Source organism: Nomascus leucogenys, chromosome 9 (assembly GCF_006542625.1).
Source record: "Nomascus leucogenys isolate Asia chromosome 9, Asia_NLE_v1, whole genome shotgun sequence".
In the NCBI taxonomy this organism is placed as follows: domain Eukaryota; kingdom Metazoa; phylum Chordata; class Mammalia; order Primates; family Hylobatidae; genus Nomascus; species Nomascus leucogenys.
In genome coordinates this window covers 38,089,941-38,114,557 of record NC_044389.1, presented here as the reverse complement: position 1 = coordinate 38,114,557, position 24,617 = coordinate 38,089,941, and the positions used below count along the sequence as shown (strand labels likewise).

Sequence of the window (24,617 nt, the reverse complement as noted above, 5' to 3'; positions counted from 1 at the left end):
TTATAACATACTTCACTGACACTCCATATGGAATAGCAAGCATTGGAGCTGGCTTTCAATGAGTTTACAGACAGGCAAGCTTTCTTCATATTGATACATTTGGTATATGCAAAAAAAAAAAAGATATTTTACTGCCAGTTTTTTTGGAACTAACTTGCTTTCTTTAGAAAATCATACTATTTCAGTGGTGATTCTCAGTTCAGAAGAGAGCTTTTTTTTCTAGTTAACCTTTACTTTTTACAGGGATTTCTATTCCCATCAAAGATCAGAAATGTACAGACAAGCAAAAACACAATTCCATCTCAGTGTGATAGGCAACACCTAGAATAAAAATGGGCACACAATCCTGGGAAAATCTTGTACAGATCTAAGCATAAATATCAGATTATTTAGTGAAGAAAAGAGGTGAGTGTTTCTGACTGAGCTCATAGGATCCTACCTTACTAAGAGCAGTTCTTCATTACAGGAGCTTGGAGTGCAGGGAAGGGGAACGGGCAGGAGAGGTGGGCCAGAAACAAAATACTGAGAACTTTGTACTCAGGCTCAAGGAGTTAGGTTTTATCCTGAGGGCACTGGAGGACTACTGAAAGGTTTTACCCTGGGAGTAAATAAGGGCTGCTTGAGCTATTGAGCTGAAGTCAAGTGTTTTTCTTCTGGCATTTCCATTTGCAATGAATATTAGACAGTACTCACTGACTAATGTAGAAAAGTAGACCTTGCTCAATGTCAGAGTGCCAACCCACACTGTTTTAATACATGTAATGCTTAACATATATATTATTTACTATATGCTAGAACTTTTATGGAGCACATTATTAATAATAATTCAATCTTTTCAATTCTAAACCATATTGTTATAATAATCCCATTTGACAGACAAGAAAACAGAGGCACAGTGAAGTTTACTAGCTTGCCCCAGTCACACAACTCTAAGTCACTGAGCCAGGTCCCTGAACCCGTGTTTTTACCATTTTGCTATACCTCAGCTAAAACGTTGCACTGATTCTTCAGTAATAAGAAATTGGCTTTGATACTATTCTAATTTTTTAATAGATCCAACTCTCTTGTTTCAGTTCCCTAATTTATAACATTGAGCTTCTCTAATCTATTCTACAGGCTCTATTATGAGATTCATGTGGAATAGCATTTTTCGTAATATATGCTACAAAATATTGATTATGAAATATTTAATATAACCTTGTATGTAAAGGAGGAAAAAAGCATCCAAAGGGTTGGCTTGGACAGGAGATGAAAGGTGAGTACGTTTTCCAGGAAACCTTTGTCTTCTCTCTTGTTATAAAAAGTAGTCCTGCCCAAAATAATATAATCTATCATGAGTTAGAATAAAACTATTTTAAAAGCTCTCCCCTATTTTTAACAGAGCGAGAGGTAGTGACCAGCAATTGATAGCACTTCTTAAACAATTTCTTCATAGGATTTTGGGTGTGCAAGCCGAGATATAGTGCCTGGTCTGGGCTAGAGACTGGGAACTGGATTGTTTATACACTAGAGTAACAGAAAAAACAAAACAAACAAACAAAAAAAAACAGGAAAGGTAAAACATAGATGCCGTGAATTGGAAAGAGGAAAATATGTGGGAACAGTTCTCCCCTTGTGCCAGTGGGGATCTGGACAATGAAGAGAGAAGATGTTAATACGAGGTAAATTAGTGTGTAAGAGTATGATGACCAGCAGCTGATCAAGTGTTTAATGAGAGGGAAAAAATTGTAGCTATGACTAAGTATGAGAGGAAGTATCTCCAAGTCTGCATACATTTTTTAAGACTTGTTTTGAGGAAAATAAATTTATACATATGGAAACCACTTAGAACAATGTCCCCCACACAGTCAGTCAGTAATAAATGTTAGTTATGATTACTTTATACCCGTGTGTGCATTCATGAGCCTGCAAGCACATGCATACATTTTAAAAGCGGATCTAAATATAATACATTCCAAATTTATTTTACCTGGTTATGCTCACCTAAGTAAAAAAGATAAGCCTTATAAAATTACATTAATACCTTTTGAAAATATAAAAATTCAATTATATTTCCAGGTAATATTTTTTACTCTGCAAATAATTGAACAGATAAGAAATCTATATATTTCAAACTAAAAGTAGAGGTGTTGACTTATGATATTAGTAACTTCTAAGAATCTAATTCTTCCAACTGTCCACTTTCAGCAGCACTTTTTCATGTCTTTTTAATGAATTTCTATACAGACTATATATATGGCATTTTATACATATATGTGTGTTTATTTAAAAGTGAAACTGATAACATACTATTATTATAGGACTAAATATTCAAGATATTTGAACATATTTCTTGATATGATTTGTGGCAAAAATTAAAAAAAAAAATCTGCCCTCTACCAGTCTACCTGAGGGCAAATGAGGTAAAATACAACATTTACAACCCATGACCCTTGTACTGATGGTTTCCATTTATTTCCTAATCAAATTCCAATATTCAATGTTAAATAATGAGGAAAACTGACCAAAAAATCAAGATGATATCATGTGGTTGGTTTTTACCTTGGATAGCTCTATGGAAAATGTGCATACGAATTCCTTTTCTCAGATCGTTTTCCAAGCCTAGATTCGTTTTAATCATACAATGTAAGGAAGATGAGGATCTGTGAGTGTGAAATCATACCTCAAATATTCTATATGTAGTAACAGGAGAAAAGGAGGAAGGACAGGGACTAACATTTTGGTGTACCCACGTGGCCTTAGGAAACGTACTAGGCTACATAGGTACATTATTATTTTATTTTCACAGCAACCTTGTGGGTGTGCCTTTACATCTTCATTTTAACTATGTGGAATCTGAGGTGGATGGTTCAAGACCATACCACTGTCTAAGACCACGGTTGAGCTGTGTTCCTGGTCTCTACATCTCCCCATTCTGAACTACCCCACAACAGGCATAATTATCATGAAGTTAATAAAAATTAAGCTACAGGACCCCCAAGGACATGGGCCACTTGAGGCATGAGCAAAGTGTTCATAAAATCCATGTTTCTGTTCAACTTGCAAAGTAGAATATTTTTCTACTCCTTTTTTTTTTTTTTTTTTTTTTTTTTTTTTTTGTGACAGAGTCTCGCTCTGTCCCCCAGGCTGGAGTGCAGGGGCGCGATCTCGGCTCACTGCAAGCTCCGCCTCCCGGGTTCACGCCATTCTCCTGCCTCAGCCTCTCCGAGTAGCTGGGACTACAGGCGCCCGCCACCACGCCCTCCTTTTCTTAATGGAATTCCCTCAAATAACAAAATCTTTTATTCTTATCCTTACCCAGCAAACAAAGAGTAACACACAGATACCATGGAGGGCATTTAATCCGTTATATTCCCAGGCTGCTTCTGCTCCTCTACAACCTGTATTTGTGTATTGCTCTAATAATTGGAAAATGGTTTTATTTCATTTGTTGTCCATAGCATCATATGAAGTAGGCAGTACCATTATTGCCGTAATACAGACAATTGAATTGAAGTTTAAAATAAATATATAAGGGCCATAGAATTTAGAGTTACTAAGTGTTAGAGACTAGCACAAACAAAAAGTAAAACCATGTTTGTTTTTTAATTCAAAACAGATTTTCTTAACTATTTTTGTTTGTATGGTTTTGTTGTTGTTGTTGTTGATTTGTCTGTACTTCCACTGCAACTAATTCTTTCCCTACTTTGTTTCACAAGTTTAAATCAAAAACAATGACTTCAACTCTGCATGATTAAGGTAATTTTGTTGATGTTATTGTTGCCTTCCCTCTTTCTAGAGAAATCAAATACCATGGTTCGAAACTAGGCGTGGTTAAAATCCTTCAAACAAAGCAGTTTTCAAGTATCTTCTACCTCAGAAGTCTGGTTGTATGCCCCCTCTTAGGAGACCCAGTATGGCATTACTACACTGTCTAGAGCAAAACTCTTCAGTGAGATGACAGTGCATTGTCATCTTCCATGAGAGTAGGCAGTCAGCCTCACCTTTTCTGCTAGTACACATGGTGAAAGCTTTGGGTGAAAGTTAGAACTTGGCTCTCTAAGCAAGCTCCTGCTGTGGACTGCTGGGCTGAACTGGTGCCAGCCGGATCTGCCTACTGAGTTTGCCTTTCCATAGAAAAGACATTAGCAAGCATCCTGGAAAGGGAAGGTGCTGTCATTGCAAAGTAAATAAGTTAGCAGTCTTATAAGAAAGGCAAAACTGACAGAGATGTCTTAAAAACTTCTGATGCGTGAATTAAGTGAAAAAATGTATAACTGGGTTTCACACAATCTATTCTGTAGGCAGAGTCCCACAATTTATTTACAAGAAAACTATATATTTCTTCTTAACAAACATACAATCTGAAATCTTGACTTCCTTGAGGGTGTTGGAACAAAACAGGCAGGGGCTCTTACCCTCTTAAATCGTTTTGACTTAGTGGGGGATGGAAGGAGGGAGGAAGAGAAAGAGGGAAAGAGGAAGAGAGGAAGGAAGAGAGACATGACAAACGAAAATAAGAGTGTAAAATTAATATAAGAGAAAAAAGACATTACCCATCTCTGAGTAAAAGAACAGACTGTATTTTCTCTAAATCTCGCAATACTTAGGCTGAAACATGTTTCCAAGTAGGAGCATGTTCTTGCAAAGCATATGTAAAATATTTCAACCCTCAGGTTTTGGCTCTTTAATTTTGTTTATTTTTTACCAGAATCATTTACTTAACAGAGTTGTGTGGCTAGTTTATTTAGAACTGAAGACAAGCTTGATGAATGCAGAAGATGGCCTGGGCAATAGTCCAGCAACTAAAACATAATTAGAATTATCACAGACACTTTAATCCCAATTATTTAATCTGTGGGGTGTCCAACACAACAAGTGTTTGGCATAACTCAACAAAACAGATCTTACAGAGAAATAGAAGGAAACAACAACAACAACAACAAATGTATGACACAAAATGAACTGGGGATTTATTTATTCTTTTTTCATTAGGCTGGGGTTTTATCTTCAGGGTCATAGTAAAACAAGTGTAAAATTAGAATATGTGAGTGTGTGAGAGTGTGTGTGTGGGCAGGGGTGATATTTTTTAAAAATAAGATTGAAAACAATACTCAAAACTGTTATTAATATCAATTTTGTGGTGATACCACATTGACATCCCTCTTCCTACCCTTTCTTCCAGCCTTCTAACATTTCCACACACTCAACACACATCCAGGGGCACATACACCAAAATCCCAGGCAAGTTATTGCACTCTGCTTAATAAACACACAACGATTAAAGGCATGAACACTTTATCACTGAGAGACACAGAGGAAAGAAGGCAAGCCCTAGGTTCTACTTTTGTTCGACAAAGTTTTGTTATGCTCACCTATAGTAGAACTAATAATTTAAGCGATATGAATAAAGTAACACATAAGCTGATCAGAGACTAAAGACTGCAAACCCTACAGGAAAAGAAGAGCTACAGAAAAGTTTAATTATGAATAGAATCTACTAGGACTTTTTAAACTGGGATACAATTAAATGGCACTCTAAAGGCAAAACATAGACACTTTTTTGAAAGAGGTTTTCAGGCAATTTTTAAATATAGAAATGACTGCTTATGGTTTCTTTAAATCACTATAAATTTAAAATCATTTCACAAAGTTACACTAACATGAAAATGACAATAAATGTCATCATACCAAACCACAGAGTTTTTAAGAACTCCAAGTGGGACACCTACTAAATTGTATACAGTTTTATTTTAGAACTTTGTAACACCTGAGATTCTCATTAGGGATACTGGATGAAAATTTGAGCTTTTAGGGGGGAAAAAAAAGAAAACAAGACCTTCAATTACTACAAATTTCACCAGACACAATTCAAATTCTTATGTATCTATAGCACTTTTTCTTTCCGTGTATTTTTCTTTGCACTAACAGATTATATCAGGTAACAGTTGTTTAAGATGGTAATAAAATAGTTTAAATGTGATTTTTAAAATCTGATTCTTGAAATTAATTGATCAGAATTACATTTTAAACCACTCAATTAAATATTTCTTATTGTTATTATAATAGGAATTTTAAAATTAGAGCCATATGTTTCTTTTATGTGATAAGAATAATTGCAATGAATAAATCTTCTGTATGGGTATTCTATAGGGTCAAAAGAAAAATGCAAATTCCAATAAAGTCTTAATATTCAAAAATAACTGCACCACTATTTATTTGGAGCTTCATGTGGAAATACCTATTTCACAGTACAATTCATATGACATCAGATTCTATTTTTGTAAAAGCTTCTTTATTACAAGAACATTTTGCATATGTTAATAAATGAATTGTCAAAAATAAGATGCTGTTCAAAATTTATATTTAAAATTGCTACACTGCTTCCATTTTTACCTTGCTCAAACACTTTAAAATCTATCTCATTAACTGAATACAAACAAATGTCTGGAAAGTCAGAAACTAAAAGTAAATATTAAATAGAGAAAAACTGTCCTAAGAATTCATGCTAATTGTTTTGGAAGTTCAAAACCAAATACTTAAAAAATAGATCATTCATATTTTGAAATAAACATTTTCAGTGGCACCAATTATTTAGACTAGATTTTCAACATCTAATAATTGTTTTTTTCTGTCATATCGTGCCTTCAAAAATTGTTATTAGTACATCAGAAAATCTCTTGTTCTTTATGTATTTTCTATCTCTAATGCATCTCACTCAATAAACATTTTGTTGATTAAAGATAGGTACTAATAATTTTTTCTAAAACATATGAACCCATTTTAATCTGTGTTTACAAAGCCTTCAGAACTCATTTTGCTTTTTATCTACCTTTATGTACACCCATAGGAATATCTGTACCAATTACACAAGGATAGAACATATGATAAATTTTTAAAATCAGTTAACTATCCCATTAGGTATATAAATATACAACGGACTATAATAACTCTTTTGAAGAAACCCTTATTTATCCTATGAATTACATAACCTTTGATAAAATAAATATGTATTTACTCAGAAGGGCACAGCAGTAGGAGCCATTCTCCACCTGAAATATACTCACTAGAGATATTATATCAGTAAGAATCATACTGAGTTTCTAAGTAAGAGTTGATATTTTTAGCTCTAATGTTGCTTTTATAATCACAATTCACTCTTTCTGAAAACAAAAATGCAAATACTACGATCGATTTTTAATGATTAATAAGCAAGACGTGAAATTCAAACCTCAGTTAATTCTGATGCTTTATAAAAACCATTGTGAGATATTTTAAGATTGTTTAAAATGATGTCATAATCTTTAAATAGGTACCCCTGCTAAATTAAATTGGAACTATTCATTAGTAAAGTAGAATATATTAAATATATGCTAATTTAAATTGAAAAAATAATGTCTAAGGAGTTATCAATAATTTGTTCAGCAATTATTTCTTTGAAGTATGAACACTATTTTTCTTTTGAAAAAAGAACATTAAATTTGACTCATAAAAAGGATAATAGCTATAGTTAGCTAATATAATTATGTACATTATACTCTATTTTTACAGTCAAAGGTAGAAAGGTTTCTATCAAATGAAAAAGAAACTAATTGCCATTAAGGCAAATACATTTAAAAAAGCACTCCAGACAAAGGAGATTCAAGTGGTGGAGTCAATCAACAAAAGTGTGGTGGAAATAACTAAAGCATAGTTATTTTCTCAACAGTAGCAATCAATTCTGAATAAAATATTTAATTAAAAAGTTTGGAAATGTTTGTTATAAATAGCTATATCATTTCATTTTGATTTTGCATGTAAAGATACAAAAACACATACTCTAAGTGGTCACATTTTATAGAGCATAATAATATAAATATGTTATAGTAAATAATGTTCTTCTAGGTGTAAAAAGTGAACCTTTTTTTCCATACCACCTATATTTTATGTGAATTGGAATAAAGAGCCAACAGTATTTCCAGATGACAATATTACAAGAAGAATATTTCCAATCAAAGGAAAATCTTTGTTTTAAATGCAGAAATTGTTCACTGTCCTCTCTGTCTTATATGAGTAAATGAAATCCTCTTACCTGTCACCCTAACACCCAAGAAGATCTTTGTCTACCTCAAAAGGGGCTTAAAATGTCAAGACCTAGGTCCCCTTTTCATGGTTTATTAAGCAAAAAGCCAAAACTATTCATGGTCCCTTGTAGTTTCAACAATCTATGATTCAAATAGGGGTAACAGCTCTCTTTTCTTGTTCAGTAATGTCCTGGTGAGGAAATGATTTTACTGTCCTTTTTTCTGTGGGGTCCTGCGGATTTATCTAAAAGGAAATGAATTACAACAGGATGACAAGGCCACAGAATAAAGCCATTTAGTTTTACAAATCTATTATGTCCTCCAATCTATTTTATGGGCCTGGTTCTATTATAAGCCAAGAAAAACCCTAAAACAAACTTTTTTTTTCCTTTTTTATCTCTCCAAGGAAAACATTTACAAGTTTATGGTTGTTTTTCAGGCAGTTTAGCCTTTTCTTCCCACCTTATGTGTTTCTACCCCGCTTTCTTAAACATACAAAACATTCAGAGACAAGAAACTGGACTTTTTAAATCCAAACTGCTGACAACTGTCAGAAGCACTTTACTGGGACATTACTGACTGTAGCTTCAATGAATTAAGCTTGATTCACTGCGGGTGAATCATTTTCAATGCAGAGCTGTTCAGCAGTAATTGGCCAAGAATCCCTGCTGTGAAAAGCACTTGTCAAATAATGCTTGTTTACAAATATATCTCCAGACAGCAAAAAGTGGCAGTTACTGAATAAGTTCAGGGCCACCTCCAAAATTCATAGCAGTGGACATGAACCCTTTACTTACTAAATTTATTTAAATTTTCACTTGCAGATACACTTGCTAATATTTGTCCTGCTTGATCAGAGACAAGTCTGTTTCTAAATATACCTCCGAAATCTTTTATAATAAAAAAGTTTTGAATACTATACTGTAGATCAAAGTTTCTTTCACATGTAGTTTATGACTAATATACTAAAACTACTAAGGATATATTTATCTTATAAATTGCTAGAATTCAGAGTAAAGGGTAAATTTTCCTCTTATTGTCTGCTATCCAACATATTCAAACATGCCAAATAAATACATTTCATATCAGTCCAAAATTCCAGATATATGTTTGGCTTCTTCTATTCACTTCTGCTTGCTCATATCTAACAAAGTTAAATTTAAGAAATGACTAGAATAACAGCTATGAATATACACTTACATTTATTCTGTATGTTTTAACACTTTTTTTCACATAATGGGAGCATTCATAATACACACACACACACATACACACACAGTCTTTGGGAAATCACTAAGCATCTATAGATTGCAGAAGTCAAATTATATGAGAAAAAGTGATTAATGAGTTCAGCATATACATCAAATCTTTCTGCCCCCTGACCTTCCAAAGTCCCTCCAGAAGCAAACAAACAAATTGGAAAACTCTAATCTGAATTTCTAAAAGAGCCCAAACATTTTATGAATATTTTAGCATAAATAAATATTTTAATACACTGCTGCTCAATTTATAGCAATAGCATGGAGAAACAAGAAGAGAAGAATCTATATTTCACAGAGCAGAAATAAAGATCTAGGATACTAGGTGGAAAGACGGAAAACTGCTCAGCTGAGATAGGATGAATTAGATAATGACATAGATATTTATACAATTTTATTTCCAATTAAGTATAATAGTGACATATTACAAAACGTGCCCCAAACAGCAGGCTTTTTTCAGAGCACCAGGTGGTACGGTACGTCTCATTTTTGATTAGATCTCCAAGCCCCATCTCCGTGTAGTCCAAGTTTTGCTGTGTGACGGACTAGATGAGGTAAGACAATACAATCTGTGGGTGTTACATCTGCAACAACAGCCAGGCTGTGTTCCACAAGATTCCAGCTCTGCCTTCAACACCTTAGGAGACCGGCGCTACTTCCCTTTCCTTGTCTTTCCTTCTGCCTCTTCCTCCCTGCACAGTCTTGGCTCTTGTTCCCATTCAGTGTCACTCTCCCTGAGAATTCAATTCTTCCCATTTTTAACCAAGAGTGACTCCCTTTCATCTCCACCTAAGTTCTCCCCTTCCATCACACCTGGAGAGAGGACTTGAAATCTAACGGAAACACGAAAGGATGAATGATATTACTGTTAAACCTCTTCAAATTCAAACGAGGATGCCCCTTTCGGTGGAATAAGACAGTTAATAAAAGAGCCTCCTCTAAATCTGTTATAATCCTCCAGACGCCTAACAGAATGAATTTAACATAAGGTGTTAATAAAAGGCCTACGACTCTCAGAAACATCTTTTCAACTTTATCAGAAAGGGAAAATGCCCAACTGTTTGGCTTAAGCATGACAGATTACCTATATATGTATATAGATAAATGCAGATAAATACACATAAGCCTTTAATCAGCATTTAAAAAATAAATGTAGAGGTTAAAGAGAAAGTTCATGGGTTGAGGGTAAGGGGGCCTCTATCTGCCCTGCTTTCACACCCTTCCTTTAGAGCTGGCATTGCTGGGATAGCTGCTCAGCGCCTTCTCCTACAGCGGAGACTGAACCCATGCAAGTCACGAGGACACACACGACTCCACCACTGCTGCTTCATCTTTCCGGTCTAGCGTCCCGTGCCCAGGAGTGGAAGGAATTTCTGTAAGGTTTTGAGCCTCACGCGTCGCATCCACAGCCCCAAACCGAAACCTCACCATTCTAGCCAAAGGGAGTAGGTTTTTCTGTGTTTTCATGGTGGAGCTGACAGATCTGGATCTGAGATACTGTTCCCGCCCCTCCGCGAGGAACGCGCCCTTGGGCTGAGACCCGAGCTCAGTGCGGGTGTGGGAGAAGAGCAAGCGCGGCTGGAGGGGACCCAGAGGCAGAGGGCTAGGGTCCAAGAGGCAGGCGGGAAGAGGGGCTGAGCACTGCTCCGGGAGCACGAAGAGCGACACAGGTGCTGCTCCCGCGCCGGCTCCGCTCTCCCAGAAAAAGGCAGGGACAGTATTCCGGGTCTGGAGCAAGGATTGGGGGCAGGGAGGGGGACTGGGTACTCCTGGGTCAGGTGCTGGCCAGAGCAGGTCTTTTCCCTCTTTAAGACATGCCCAGGTGGGTTTCAGCGGCAACTTCCTAGCAGCGACACTCCCCCTCGCCCCTCCTCCCGCGGCATCCCACCTTCTCGCCTTCTTCCACCTTGGCTTGAGTGTGACAATGAACTCCCCCAAGAAGAAGGGCACCCAACTGTGTGGGGCGCCTTCTGTCCTTCGCTATACTCCTCCCACGAGAAATAAAAGCTCCTGCCACCCACCCCAGAATAGCAGCTGGTGATGCCCTAAATAACAGCTCCCAGCAGGCACTTTCCCCAAAAATAAAAGCATCCAGCCACCCCCACAACGCTTCCCATCACTGGCCTCAAATAACGGTTTCTAAAAGCCCCACTGCTCCAGAGATCCTGGTCGCTGAGCTTCCAACAGTTCCCACTCCTTCGAGCCCGAAATGTCACTTCCCCACGCGCCTTAAGCGAGCCCCAGCCGCACCCATCCCCCTGGTACGGGCCTCGACCTCCTTTCCCCCAAGGTTTTCCACCTTCCCAGCCCCCCAACCAGCCTCTGTCCACACGCATGTTCCTTGCCCAGCACTCCGCAGCTAACGTCAAACAATGCAACCAAAAACCGCAGAGGGGAGCGAAAAGGCCGGTGGAAGGGGACGACGAACATCAATTTGAGATGAGAGTGCGATTTAGTCTGCAGTAGCAGCGTCCAGCGCGCTGAGACCCGAACTCCCCAGGCCCCGCCTCGCCCCTCCGCCCCAGGTCGCCACGGTCCCCACCCCCATGTCCCTACCTTCGTTGCTGGGGCTGGCCAAGAGGGTCCGGAGTGCGGCGCACAGGAGAAGGCACGTCCAGAGGGGAGCCCGGCGAGGTGCAGAGTAGCAGCCGGCCAGGGACGCTGGGGTGACGGGGGTGTCGCCGCCGCCGCTTGGGGGCCGCCGGCGTCCCGCACCCCGGGGCCCCGAGCCCCGCATCTTCTCCGAGCCTCCTCCGCTGCCGCTGTCCCGCGCGGCTCAGTCCACCGCTTCGGCCTCGCGGAGCGGCCGAGGGAGACTCGGGAGTCCTCCTTGTCCCCCCGTGGGGTCCTACGCCTTCTGGCACGCGGCTCCTCCAAGTGTGGGAACCACGGATCCGCCGAGACGGCTGAAGTTTGCTTCTGGCTCCTCTGGCCTCCCCTTTGGTGGGGTTAAATGAAATATTAGTTCTGGTTGCTAGTGCAGTTCTGGGCTCGGATCAAGGGTGTCGAGAGGGTCCCGACTCCTGTTCCTTTGCCTCTCAAACAGACTTTTTCCGGATTGAGAATTTTTAAACGCCACTAGGGGAAAGGTGAAGGTTCTTTGCAGTCTTCAGTGTTGAAATGGACGAAGGTAAGGGAGACAAATCATTTTAAGACGAAATCCCCGATTTTTTAAAAAGGGAGGAAAAAAGCAGCGTGGCTAAGGATAAAGAAAGAGGACTGGAGAAAAGGTGCAGAATGAAAAACAGGAGAGCAGCGAGCAAAAGCAAAGATCCAGAGTTCAAAGAGCCTGGCAGAAGGAAATAGCTGCGGGCTGAGTGCTGGCGAGGGGCGGGACTGACGGCGGCCGGCGGGAGCGCGGAGCGGTGCTGCGGCTGCCCGGGAGCTGCGGCGGTTCCCGCTGCTCGGGGAGGAGGCGGAGTGCGCGCGGCTGCGAAGGCGAGGTGGAGACTGCACCGCCAAGGCGCGCTCCTGCTGTGTCTGGAGCTCCGGCGTCTCCTCGGCCTCCCGGCTCGGCGCCTCCCACTCTCCTTCCCTCCTCCTCTCCCCAGCTCCCCCGCCCTCTGCTGCTCGCAGCCTCGCCAGGGAGAATCTACTGTAAGTTGCTTCCACGAAGTCACACGCCCACCGAGCGAAGTAATCTGGAGGCTGCCTCGGTGAGTGTAGCCTCGCGGTCTCCGGGAAAGGCGCGTCTTCCTCCCGGGAAAATTAGGGCGAGGAATCCTCCCGACGACGCTGGCGAGGACGGGGGTTCCTGGGAGGCGGAAGGGAGATCAGCCCCCGCTCTGCCGGCGGCCCTTAGAGACGCGGGTCTCTCCGTGTGGCATCTTCCCTGCTGCCCCTCACAGGCTGTGGCATCTTCCCTCTTACCCCCCCCCCCCCCAGACTGTGGCACCAACAACCTCGTCGCCACATCGCCGCGCATTTGCGGGCTCTGCCGGTCCGTGGCTAGTTTCTCAAACACCCATATCGCTTATGGGTGCTGACCCTTTCTGTTCTTCCCATACTTTGATGGCTGGAATAGGGTAATTACTCAACGTTTTCTTCAGAAATAAATTGTATAGTAAATAAAGAGGCTTTTTCTTTATTTTTGAGGCTATTTCTTTATTTTATTTATTGTTTGAGATTTCAAGGAGTCAAAGAATTTGACTATTGAGATTTGTAGTGCGCCAGGTACTTTCATAGGTGGCGATTTAGTTCATTTATTTCATTGATAAAATGTTTTAGTATTTTAGAAATTGTACGATATGAAGATACATGACATACATTCCAGTGAAATTAGCCTCGGTCAAATAAATTCAGGGTTTTGAAAAATTAATTATTTTAATTGATTGTGCCCTGTAGCATTGGGAGATTTACAAAGTGAAAAAAACAGTTAAAACTATCAACTTTCTATGCTTCACCTCTATTATCTCTTTTCTTGCTTTAGTATATTCCCTCGATTTATTCATTTTTTCAAAGAGATACATTTGAAGGACAATTTTAGTATACAGGCATTAAAAAACAAAAGGCTGCAGAGAAAGCACTTACAGAAAGGTCTGATTTTAGAAGAAAGATATCTCATTTAATTGCATGTATAGTAACCACTGTAAAGCTTGGGCTTCCGTTCATACCTAATACAGGTGAGTCAGCTCACCAGTTTTGACATATCTAGAGCCTTGTTTGTCTTCACAATAAATTCCTCACAATCTTCAGCTGGTGACATTTGTTTTTGTTTAAATATTTGCAATAAAGATGAAAGAATAAAGCAGCAGTGATGCAATTTTGTAAAGAGGTGAAAGCTCATCTTTGATTTCTTTTTTTCCTGAAATGTTTTGGCACCAGAAGTCTGAAAGCAGGTTCTTTGTATTATAATGTGCTCCAAATGGATGAAGCAAATTTAGAGGAAGAGCAGTGAATCAGTCTCTCAGTTTGGCAAAAAGCCTCACAGTGAGATGGAAAGTTAAAATTTATGTTTCTATTTGAGGACCATTCAAAATGTAAGCTCCCCTCTCCCCTACAATTATAATTGAGTTACTTAAAAATATTTAAGCAGAATACCAACTATGATGTCTAAAGCCCAGAAATATGTAATAAAACTAATATGAGTTTAATGGGGCTTTGAGCTCGTTCCTTTGCTTCTACAGGCCTCAGTATCCTCATCAGTAAAATGAGGAGTTTGGAGAAAACAATCTTCAAGCCTTCTTCCCTTTCATTGGTTGCATGTCTATGTGACTACCCTGTTCATCTATCTCCAATTATTTACTATTGGCCACAAAATAACCAAAGTTTTCAGCCTAGAATTTAAAGCCTTCTACCACAAATGGTTTAAATATATTTTTTATTCTATACCACAATGTTAAACTCAATTTTCCCCTAAATTACCTCATGCCTCTCTGATTTTTCTGCCTGTCATTCCATTCTAAAGAAATCCCACCTCTGGAAATATTTACTCCCACCCCCCACCCCACCACAACACACACACACACACACACACACACACACACACACACACACACACTGTTGTCATCTAAATCATACCCAGTGTCCTAGGAGAGCCAGGCACTCAAGCCTAAATTCTTCTTTTCCCAACAAAAAAGTTACTTTGTTCTCCTCCTCAAAGTACTCATAGCTTTACATAAATCAACACAATGCCAATATTTTCTGAATGAAAGGTGGAATAAAATTGTCTAACTATATCTAAAGAGAAGAAAGACAGAATTTAAATCTGGTTTGTCAAAGAAAACCTGGGACGCTGGTCAGCATGGGCATAATTGTGTTATCTTCTCCCAACATTGCTAAGTTACACGATTGAGAATACAGAAAGCAAAATTCTTTCTATTCTCCACCTTAAATTGCAGCCATCTTTCTCATAGTTCTTTAATAATACTGATTACACATCTCTGAAAGAATGAACAGCTGTAAAGTTCATTGAAGCTGTAAAGTTCATGAAGTTCTGATGACAACAATGAAAATCATTTTTTGGTCTAAGGAGGGTTAATCAGAAAAGGTAATGATGGTGGTTTGACTTGGACTTCAATCTCAAAGGAGATTCACATTTGGCCACGTGTTGATGTCTTGGCATGTTAACACTTTTTTTTTTAAACACAATTACATTGAACCATGGCACTGCATGAAAACTAGATTTGGTTTATATTTTTCTTTTATACTTATTGTTTTGCACAACAAAAGGCCACGCCATCAATATTGATTTCAGCGCCCTATTGTTTGCATTTCTCATTGCTTGGAATGGCTACTATGACCTTAAAAGATGAAAGTGGTTAGTGTCTCCCAAGATCTCTGCTTTTGTGTGACTTCAGTACTAAGTATTCCTGAAGGAAGGATATTCAAAGTAACCTTGATAAGCTGCCTTGAAAGTTTACTAACCTCATAAAAAGTTTTAATATTATAGTTAGGTTCAGTATATCAATAAGCCCAAATATATCTTCCCTGCATTCAAAGATTCAAGAAAAGTAATTTTGACAGAAAGTCTTGCTAGTTTTTCCTGAAGATTTGCTATGTGTAAAGCATTATGTGACATTTTTACCTTAACTATTTTACTTAATGCTGACACTTCAACCCTGATGTTGGTGTAATTATTATCCCCATGTTAATGATGAGAAAACTGAGGAAATGAGATTAGGTGATCCAAGTAGTCTCACAGCTGGTAAGACACAGAAACTTTCACCCATGGGATTGAGTCTATTGGAGAAAAGTCCTACATAACAGAAGTAAAGAATAAATTTGATAACAGGTTGATTAGAAAAAGAGAACTACCCCAAAATTCTGCATGAATGGGAGCAATGAATACATGAAAATATTTTAATTTTCAGGTTTAAGTCTAAAAGTGATTTTCAAAATAGGTAGTATAGGTCAGATAAATGAATAGGAGAAAACAAGAAATGAAGGATCATAAGCAAGCATTACTTAAAGAAAAATACTGTTTCATGTACGCAAAAACATGCACACGATTTGTTTGTGTACGATGGAGACAATGGACCAAATCAAAGAAATAACAAGATTGACGTCTGTGGTCAGATAATATTAGCTCAACACATGGCACACAGCCCCTTTAAACCATGGTAAAAAATATAAGCAACAGTCTTTACTAAAACAATTTAAATAAAACTCCATAAACTCAAGAGCATTTTTCCTCTCATATTATATAATTGTAGCAATTTTTTACAAATCAGTTTTAAATGTTTTTGTCACTTAGCTAGATTCTTTCTTTGGGGAAATTTGGAGAAAAATACAAGCAAAGCAAAATTTTAACCCATGGTAGATTTTAGATGAGAAATTATATGATGCCCTAATGAAACGATAAGATATCCTAAAGAAGTTTTCAGATTCATAATTTTCTAAAGAGGATAGATGTATGGTGATATTATTTTGATTTCAAAGGTAAATATTGACTAAAATATATTTAAGCAATCAATAACTCTTGAAGTTTACAACATAGATAATACTGTAATGTATCCATAATTGTGTATATTATGTCTTAAGTTAACATAAAACAGCAAATATTTTTTGTTTAGTATTATTTCTTAAGCATTTTTTTCCTGAAGTCCTGGAATCTCTTCTTTTTGCTAATGACTCACATTTCTACCTATTAATGTGAAGTTAAATTATATTTAAATTTAACAAGTTATCAGATGGGTGTTTAATTAAATAAATAATGCATTAATACCATTTTAATAAATTAATGAGGATATAAATATAGAAAGTATTTTATAACTTAACAATACATGAAATGCTTACTCATCAGAAATTTCACCTATTAAAGATGTCCATATCACAATCAGCACTCTTTATCTCTTTTCTATCAATATTGAGAACAGAATAAAGTTGTCACACTATTCATGATTATTAATAGGAAGTTATGTAGCACAGAAGAAAGAATAAGATGTTCAAATGAATTACAGTGAGCCGAAGAGACATGGTGGTTGTTGATGGCGGTGGTTTCTTCTTTAATCATTGTTTTATCAATGTGCTAGGACTGCAGATGTTGCAGCATAGCATGAGGCCAAGGCTACTGGAGTTTATGATGAGCCAAATTGACTTGCCAGGAAGTTCTTTGGTTGTTGTTTGCATCCAGCATCTCGGATAACTGGCATCAGATGACGATGTGAATGCTGGGATAATATGGACTTTTGGGACTGAAAATGTAGGAAATGTGTGGACATAAGAGTCAGAAAATTGAAGTAACACTACTGTTAGAGTTAAAATTCTACCTATTCTACCCTGTTTTCTGGACTCCAAAAGTATTTGCAAATATGTGAAAAATAAGCTGTAATATTTTTCACATTCAGAGAACTGTTTATTAATCTCAGTTGATATATGACTTGAAATTGATAGCTAATCTACTCATACAAAAACATATTTTATAAAATAATTGCTATAATTTGCTAGGGGAAAACTGATCAATTTTTTCAATAGCATAAATAATAAAGGGGTACATATGCAACTAGGATTTTTTTTTTTTTGAGACAGAGTCTCCCTTTGTTGCCCAGGCTACAGTGTATAGAGTGCAATGGCTGGATCATAGCTCACTGCAGCCTGGAACTCCTGACCTGCAGTGATGCTCCTATGTCAGCTGCCCAAGTAGCCAAGAATACAGCCTCCCTAGTAGCCGTGAGTCCAGCCCAGGCTTTTGATACCACTGTTCATTGTCTATTGAACAAGCTTCTAGCTAAAAGTTAGCAGTGATAATCTCATGTACTCTGATATGCTGTTCGTGGGATGTTAATCTGAAACATCTTTATTATCGTTGTTTCAAAATAACATCAAGTGCTTTTAAGGTATGCATAGTTTCAGATCTAGCAATTACATTTTTTATATTGTGAGTAAATTAAAATGGGCCAAAAGATTAAACATAGTGGCATTTTTAACTGACAAAAAACAGAAGTGTTCTAATCTTTAATATGAAATGGTTAATATATTATAGTATATTAATATAATAGAATATTAAGGGATCATTTTTTTAAATTTTATTTATTTATTTATTGAGACAGACACTCTGTCACCAGGCTGGAGTGCAGTAGTGCAATCAGAGCTCACTGTAACCTTGAACTCCTGGGCTGGCACTACACGCTTGCAGTACTATACTTGGCTAATTTTTAAAAATTTTTTATAAAGATGGGTATCTCACTTTGTCCAGGCAGGTCTTGAACTCCTGACCCCAAGCCATCCTCCCACCTCAGCCTCCCAAAATGCTGTGATTACAGGCGTGAGCCACAAAGCCCAGGAGGACCATTTAAATATGAGAATATATATATATATGTATTATACTTCCATACTTTGATATTTAAAGCTATCTTTATATATATAATATATAGATATATATCTTTATAAATATATAGATATCTCTATTTATATTTATATATTTATAAATATATAGATATATCTATATATTTATATTTATATATTATATTTATGTTTATAAATATATAAAGATATATTTATATATATTTACATTTTTATATATATTTATATCTTTATATGTATCTTTATATATATATATCATACATATCTTTATATGTATATCTTTATATGTATCTTCATATATAAATATATATTTATATTTTTATATGTATCTTTATATATAAATATATAAATAAATATTTATATTTTTATATGTATCTTTATATATATAAATATATAAATAAATATATGTATATAAATATATATATGTGTGTGTGTGTGTGTGTGTATGTATATATATGTGTGTATAAAGCCTGGCTAATAAAAAGCAAACTTTTTTAAGTTTGAAGAGCTATATTCCACTATTGACATTTGTATATGACTGGTGGGATGAATTGATTTTTATACTTTTAATTTTTGCATTTTCAATAATTAGCATTTATAACATATAACAATAGAAAAACATGAGTTAAAAAAAAAATCCTAAGCTAGGTGCAGTGGCCCATGCATATAATCACAGCACTTTGGGAGGCTGAGGCAGGTGGATCACCTGAGGTTAGGAGTTCAAGACTAGCCTGGCCAACTTGGTAAAACCTCATCTCTACCAAAAATGCAAAAACTAGCTGGGTGTGATTGTAGGCACCTGTAATCCTGGCTCCTCAGGAGGCTGAGTCAGGAGAATCACTTGAACCCAGGAGGCGGAGGTCACAGTGAACTAAGATTTTGCCACTGCATTCCAGCCTGGGCGACAGAGCAAGACTCTGTCTTGAAAAACAAAAACAAAAACAAATCTTAGATGAAAATGTATATTCAGTCATCAATACACACACAAACACACACACGAGAGAGAGAGAGAGAGAGAGAGAACAGGGAAGAAAAAAGGTGGAAGAGAAGGAGAGACAGAAAAGAGTACAAAGATGGTAATAATTAGTAACTTTATATTACCAAAAAATAGTACAGTAAAAATTACTTTAATTAGCCTCTTGCCCCTATTATAAAAAGAGTTAGGTACAATACTTGTTTGACTTAATCATTTTCTGTCCACAGAAAATGTATGCACAACATTTACAAGTCTTCCAAAATTCCTAGGATGCATGATTTCTGTTGTGTACCTCATGTTTCAATGCATTTTTCCCACTAAATTTTCCAGCACACTAACTTTAATGAGTGTAGTTCTAATTCCATTTTCTTTCTACACTGGTTTACCTCAAAATTGGTAACATTCCTCTTCTTTGCTATCATATGTGTAGGTTATGAATAGTTAATTTTCTTGAAATATGTGAAAAGAGGAGAAGACTATATCACAGAATTAGTAAAAATTGAAATTTCACTTCCTAAAGTTTTATGGTGTGAGACTGGTGTGGTTTGGCTGTGTCCCCACCCAAATCTCACCTTGAACTGTAGTAATCTCCATGTCTCAAGGATAGGGCCAGGTGGAGATAATTGAATCATGGAGGTGGTTTCCCCCGTACTATTCTCATTGTAGTGAATAAGTCTCATGAGATCTGATAGATCTATAAATGGGAGTTCACCTGCACAAGCTCTCTTGCTTGCTACCATGTAAGATTTTACTTTGCTCCTCATTTGTCTTCAGCCATGATTGTGAGGCCTCCCAAACCATGTGGAAGTGTAAGGCAATTAAACCTCCTTCCTTTATGAATTCCTTTATGTTTTTATTAGCAGGGTAAAAACTGACTAATATAGTAAATTGGTACCAGGAGTGTGGTGCTTCTGTAAAGATACCCAAAAATGTTGAAGCACCTCTGGAACTGGGTAACAGGCAGAGAGGTTGGAACAGTTTGGAGGGCTCAGAAGAAGACAGGAAGATGGAATGTTTATAACTTCCAAGAGAATGGCTTTGACAAAAATGCTGATAGTGATATTGACAATAAAGTCCAGGATGAGGTGGTCTCAGATAGAGAAGGGGAACTTATTGGGAACTGGAGCAAACATGACTCTTGCTAAGTTTAAGCAAAGAGACTGGCAGCATTTTGCCCCTGCCCTAGAGATTTGTGGAACTTTGAACTTGAGAGATGATTTAGAGCATCTGGTGGAAGAAATTTCTAAGCAGCAAAGCAGTCCAGAGGTGACTTGGGCACTGTTAAAACGTTCAGTTTTATGTATTCACAAATATATGATTTGGAATTGGAACTTATGTTTAAAAGGGAAGCAGAATATAAAAGTTCAGAATATTTGCAGCCTGATGATGTGATAGAAAAGAAAAACCCATTTTCTGAGGAGAAATTCAAGCCAGCTACAGACATTTACATAAGTAACAAGGAGTCAAATGTTAATCACCAAGACATTTGCCTCTAACAGGGCATGTTAGAGGTCTTCATGGAAGCCCCTCATATCACAAGCTGGGAAGCCAAGGAGGAAAAAGTAGTTTTGTGTGCCAGATCCAAGGGCTTGCTGTTTTCTGCAGTCTCTGGAGTTGGTCCCTGCATCCCAGCCACGGCTAAAAGAGGCCAACCTAGAGCTCAGGTCCCTGCCTCAGATGATGCAAGCCCCAAGCCTTGGCAGCTTACATGTTGTGTTGGGCCTGCAGGTGCAGAGAGGTCAAGAGTTGAGGTTTGGGAACCTCTGACAAGATTTCAGAGGATGTATGGAAACATCTGGATGTCTAGGAAGAGGTGTGCTGCATGGGGGAAGCCCTCATGGAGAACCTCTGCTAGGGCAGTGCAGAAGGGAAATGTGGGTATGAACCCCCATACAAAACCCCCACTGGGGCACTGCCTAGTGGAACTGTGAGAAGGGGGCCTCCATTTTCCAGATCCCAGAATGGTAGATACATTGATAGCTTGCACTGTGTTCCTGAAAAAAGCTGCAGACACTCAATGCCAACCTGTTAAAGCATCCAGGAGGGGGGCTGTACCCTGCATAGCCACAGGGGTAGAGTAACCCAAGATCCTGGGAATTCACCTCTTGCATCGGTGTGATCTGGTTATGAGACATGAAGTCAAAGGAGATCATTTTGTAGCTTTTATGATTTGACTGCCCCACTGGATTTTGAACTTACATGGGGCCTGATGCCCCTTTGTTCTATCCAATTTCTCCCATTTGGAAGAGTTATATTTACCCAATGCCTGTACCCCCATTGTGTCTAGGAAACAACTAACTTGCTTTTCACTTTACAGGCTCATAGGTGAAAGCGACTTTCCTTGTCTCAGATGAGCCTTTGGAACGTGCACTTTCGACTTAATGTTGAAATTAGTTAACACTTTTGGGGACTGTTGGGAAAACATGATTGGTTTTGAAATGTGAGGACATGAGATTTGGGAGGAGCCAGGGGTGGAATGATAAGATTTTTCTGTGTCCCCACCCAAATCTTACCTTCAATTGTATTAATCTCCACCTGTCAATTGTTGGGCCAGGTGGAGATAATTGAATCATGGGGGCGGTTTCCCTTATACTGTTCCTGTGGTAGTGAATAAGTCTCATGAGGTCTGATGGTTTTATAAATGGGAGTTTCCTTGCAAAAGCTCTCTTGCCTTCCTGTCACCATGTAAGAACTGACTTTGCTCCTCATTCAACTTCCACCAATATTGTGAGGCTTCCCCAGTCATGTGGAACTGTGAGAAAATTAAACCTCTTTCCTCTATGAATTACCTAGTCTCAGGTATGTATGAGCAGCATGAGAACAGACTAAGAAAATATCACAGAGAATTTGTTTTTCATCAAATGGTTTTCTAATGTCCATTTTCCTGGCTTTTTTCATCTTTGAAAACCATTTTCTATCTTCCTCTTCCTCAAGCACCTAAACTCTTATCTTCTCAACCGAGAAGAATATTTCCTGAAGCATTGTCTTTGGTTAAACCCTTCTCTGCCTGATTAAGTCCCATGAGATCTGATGATTTTATAAAGAAGAGGTCGCCTACCCAAGCTCACTCTTCTCTTTGCCTGCCACCATTCATGTAAGACGTGGCTTGCTCCTCCTTGCCTTCTGCCATGATTGTGAGGCCTCCCCAGCCATGTGGAACTGTAAGTCCATTAAACCTCTTTTTCTTCCCAGTATTGGATATGTCTTTATCAGCAGCATGAAGATAGACTAATATATTGCCCAATCTCTCTCATGGAGGCTCTGCCCACAGATCCTCAACAATCATAATTCAAAAAAATCCATAAGAAACTTTCTTAATTCATACTGACCCAAAATGAAACTGATCCCTGAAATAATACTTTTTCCTTCCTTTCCTACTTGTTAAATTTATAAAATTATATAAAAACACAGAAAGCTATGTGGATAGAAGAGATACATAATTTTCGTAAAGTGATAAAAGGATGTGAGGCAAATATAAAAATGTAAGTGATGGTTTGTAGTAAAACTGGTTGATTCCATCAGATACTATCAGTTCTTTATGTTTGATAATTAAAAATGTATTTAATCATCAGTGCTGATGACCACTGAGGGGGAAGTACATGACTTAACAAAGGGCTTAGACATGAATCATAAATCACAAACCAAAGCTGTGGCTTGAAATTCATCAATAGTTCTTATTGTTAATTCTGAACTTGGTTATTAGATGACAATTAATAAATTATGAAAATGATGGTGTATTAGTTATTTTATAAAAACATATTTAAAAATTAACTAAATTTTCCACAAAACAAAAGCCTAGGAAAAAAAATCTTCCTTTTTTATCTTTATAAAACATATTCCTAGTATTATTTGCATTGTAACATCAAATTTCATTTTATGTTTATGAAAAATAATCAAAAAGAGCAAAGGGCAGAATGGAAATACTCCCTTCAATATTTAAAAAAGGAAAAAAAAACACTTTTGAATCCTTGTTCATAGGTATGTACATGAAGCCTTCCTGCAGACATCCACAGTGAACAAGTCTAAGGACAATAGCTTTCGTTGGCCCCCAACGGAAGGTGAGAAGAAGTAAACATTAGTAACCTTAAAACAACAAGATTCCACAAAGTAAACGTTTGCAATATTGCATTTTCTCTTAATGTTTTGCCTATCAGAATTATTTTACATCAAGTGACTTTTTTGTAAACATTTTGTTTTGAGATAATTATAGATTAGCTGGATGTTGCAAAGAAGTGTATAAAGAAGTCCCATGTACACTTTCTCAAATCTCCCTCAATGTTATCATAATACACATTTATAATTAAAAATCAAAACCAATAAATTGACATTGGCACATTTTACAGAGCATATTCAGATTTCACATATTATAAAGTGCTCATGTGTGAGTGTGAATGTGTGTGTGTGTACCTGAATCTATGTAATTTTATTTCATGGGTACCCTTGTGTAACCATCAGGAAACTCAGGATACCCAACTGTACCATTACTACAATATTCCCTCATGTTCTCTCGTTATACCCACACATCCACTGCCCGCTATCCCTAGCACCTAGAGATCACTAACCAATTTTCATTTCTATTGTTATGCTGTTTCACAAATGTTACATAAATGGAATGATGTAGTTTGTATCCTTTTGAAATTTGCTTTTTCATTCAGTATAGTTTGTGTGAGGTTCATCCAAGTTATTTGTAAGTCAATAATAGCTCATTCTTTTTTATTGCTAATTAGTATTCCATAGAATGAATGTACCACAGCATATTTAACCATTCACTCATTTAAGGACATTGGGGTAGTTTCCAGCTTTGGGCTGTTACAAATAAAACTGTTATGAACATTTGTGTACAAGTTTCTTTGTGAAAATAAGTCTTCATATCTGTGACATAAATGCCCAAGGGGGCAACTGTTAGGCTGTATGGTAAGTCATTTTCATCATCAATTTTTGATGATATGTGGTTATAGCCATGCCCATTGCACCCTCAACTTATCCAACAAGAACAAGATGAATTGGATCCAATAATATAATAAATCTCCTTAAAAAGAAAATATTAGAACACACAAAAATATTCAACATATACAAAAAAAAACAGTGAAATGAAAT

At 37.5% G+C, this 24,617-nt stretch overlaps 1 protein-coding gene across 1 annotated transcript in view; it reads right to left on the bottom strand.

The window, feature by feature from the left end:
* The window catches only part of LOC115836658 (ephrin type-A receptor 5-like), a 79,211-nt gene extending 66,051 nt beyond the window's left edge, over positions 1-13,160 (bottom strand). The window contains exon 1 of the mRNA XM_030818480.1: positions 11,858-13,160. Coding sequence (XP_030674340.1) covers positions 11,858-12,038 — 181 coding nt within the window. The 5' untranslated portion in view covers positions 12,039-13,160. The remainder of the gene's footprint in view (positions 1-11,857) is intronic.
* Between the last annotated feature and the right edge of the window lie 11,457 nt (positions 13,161-24,617).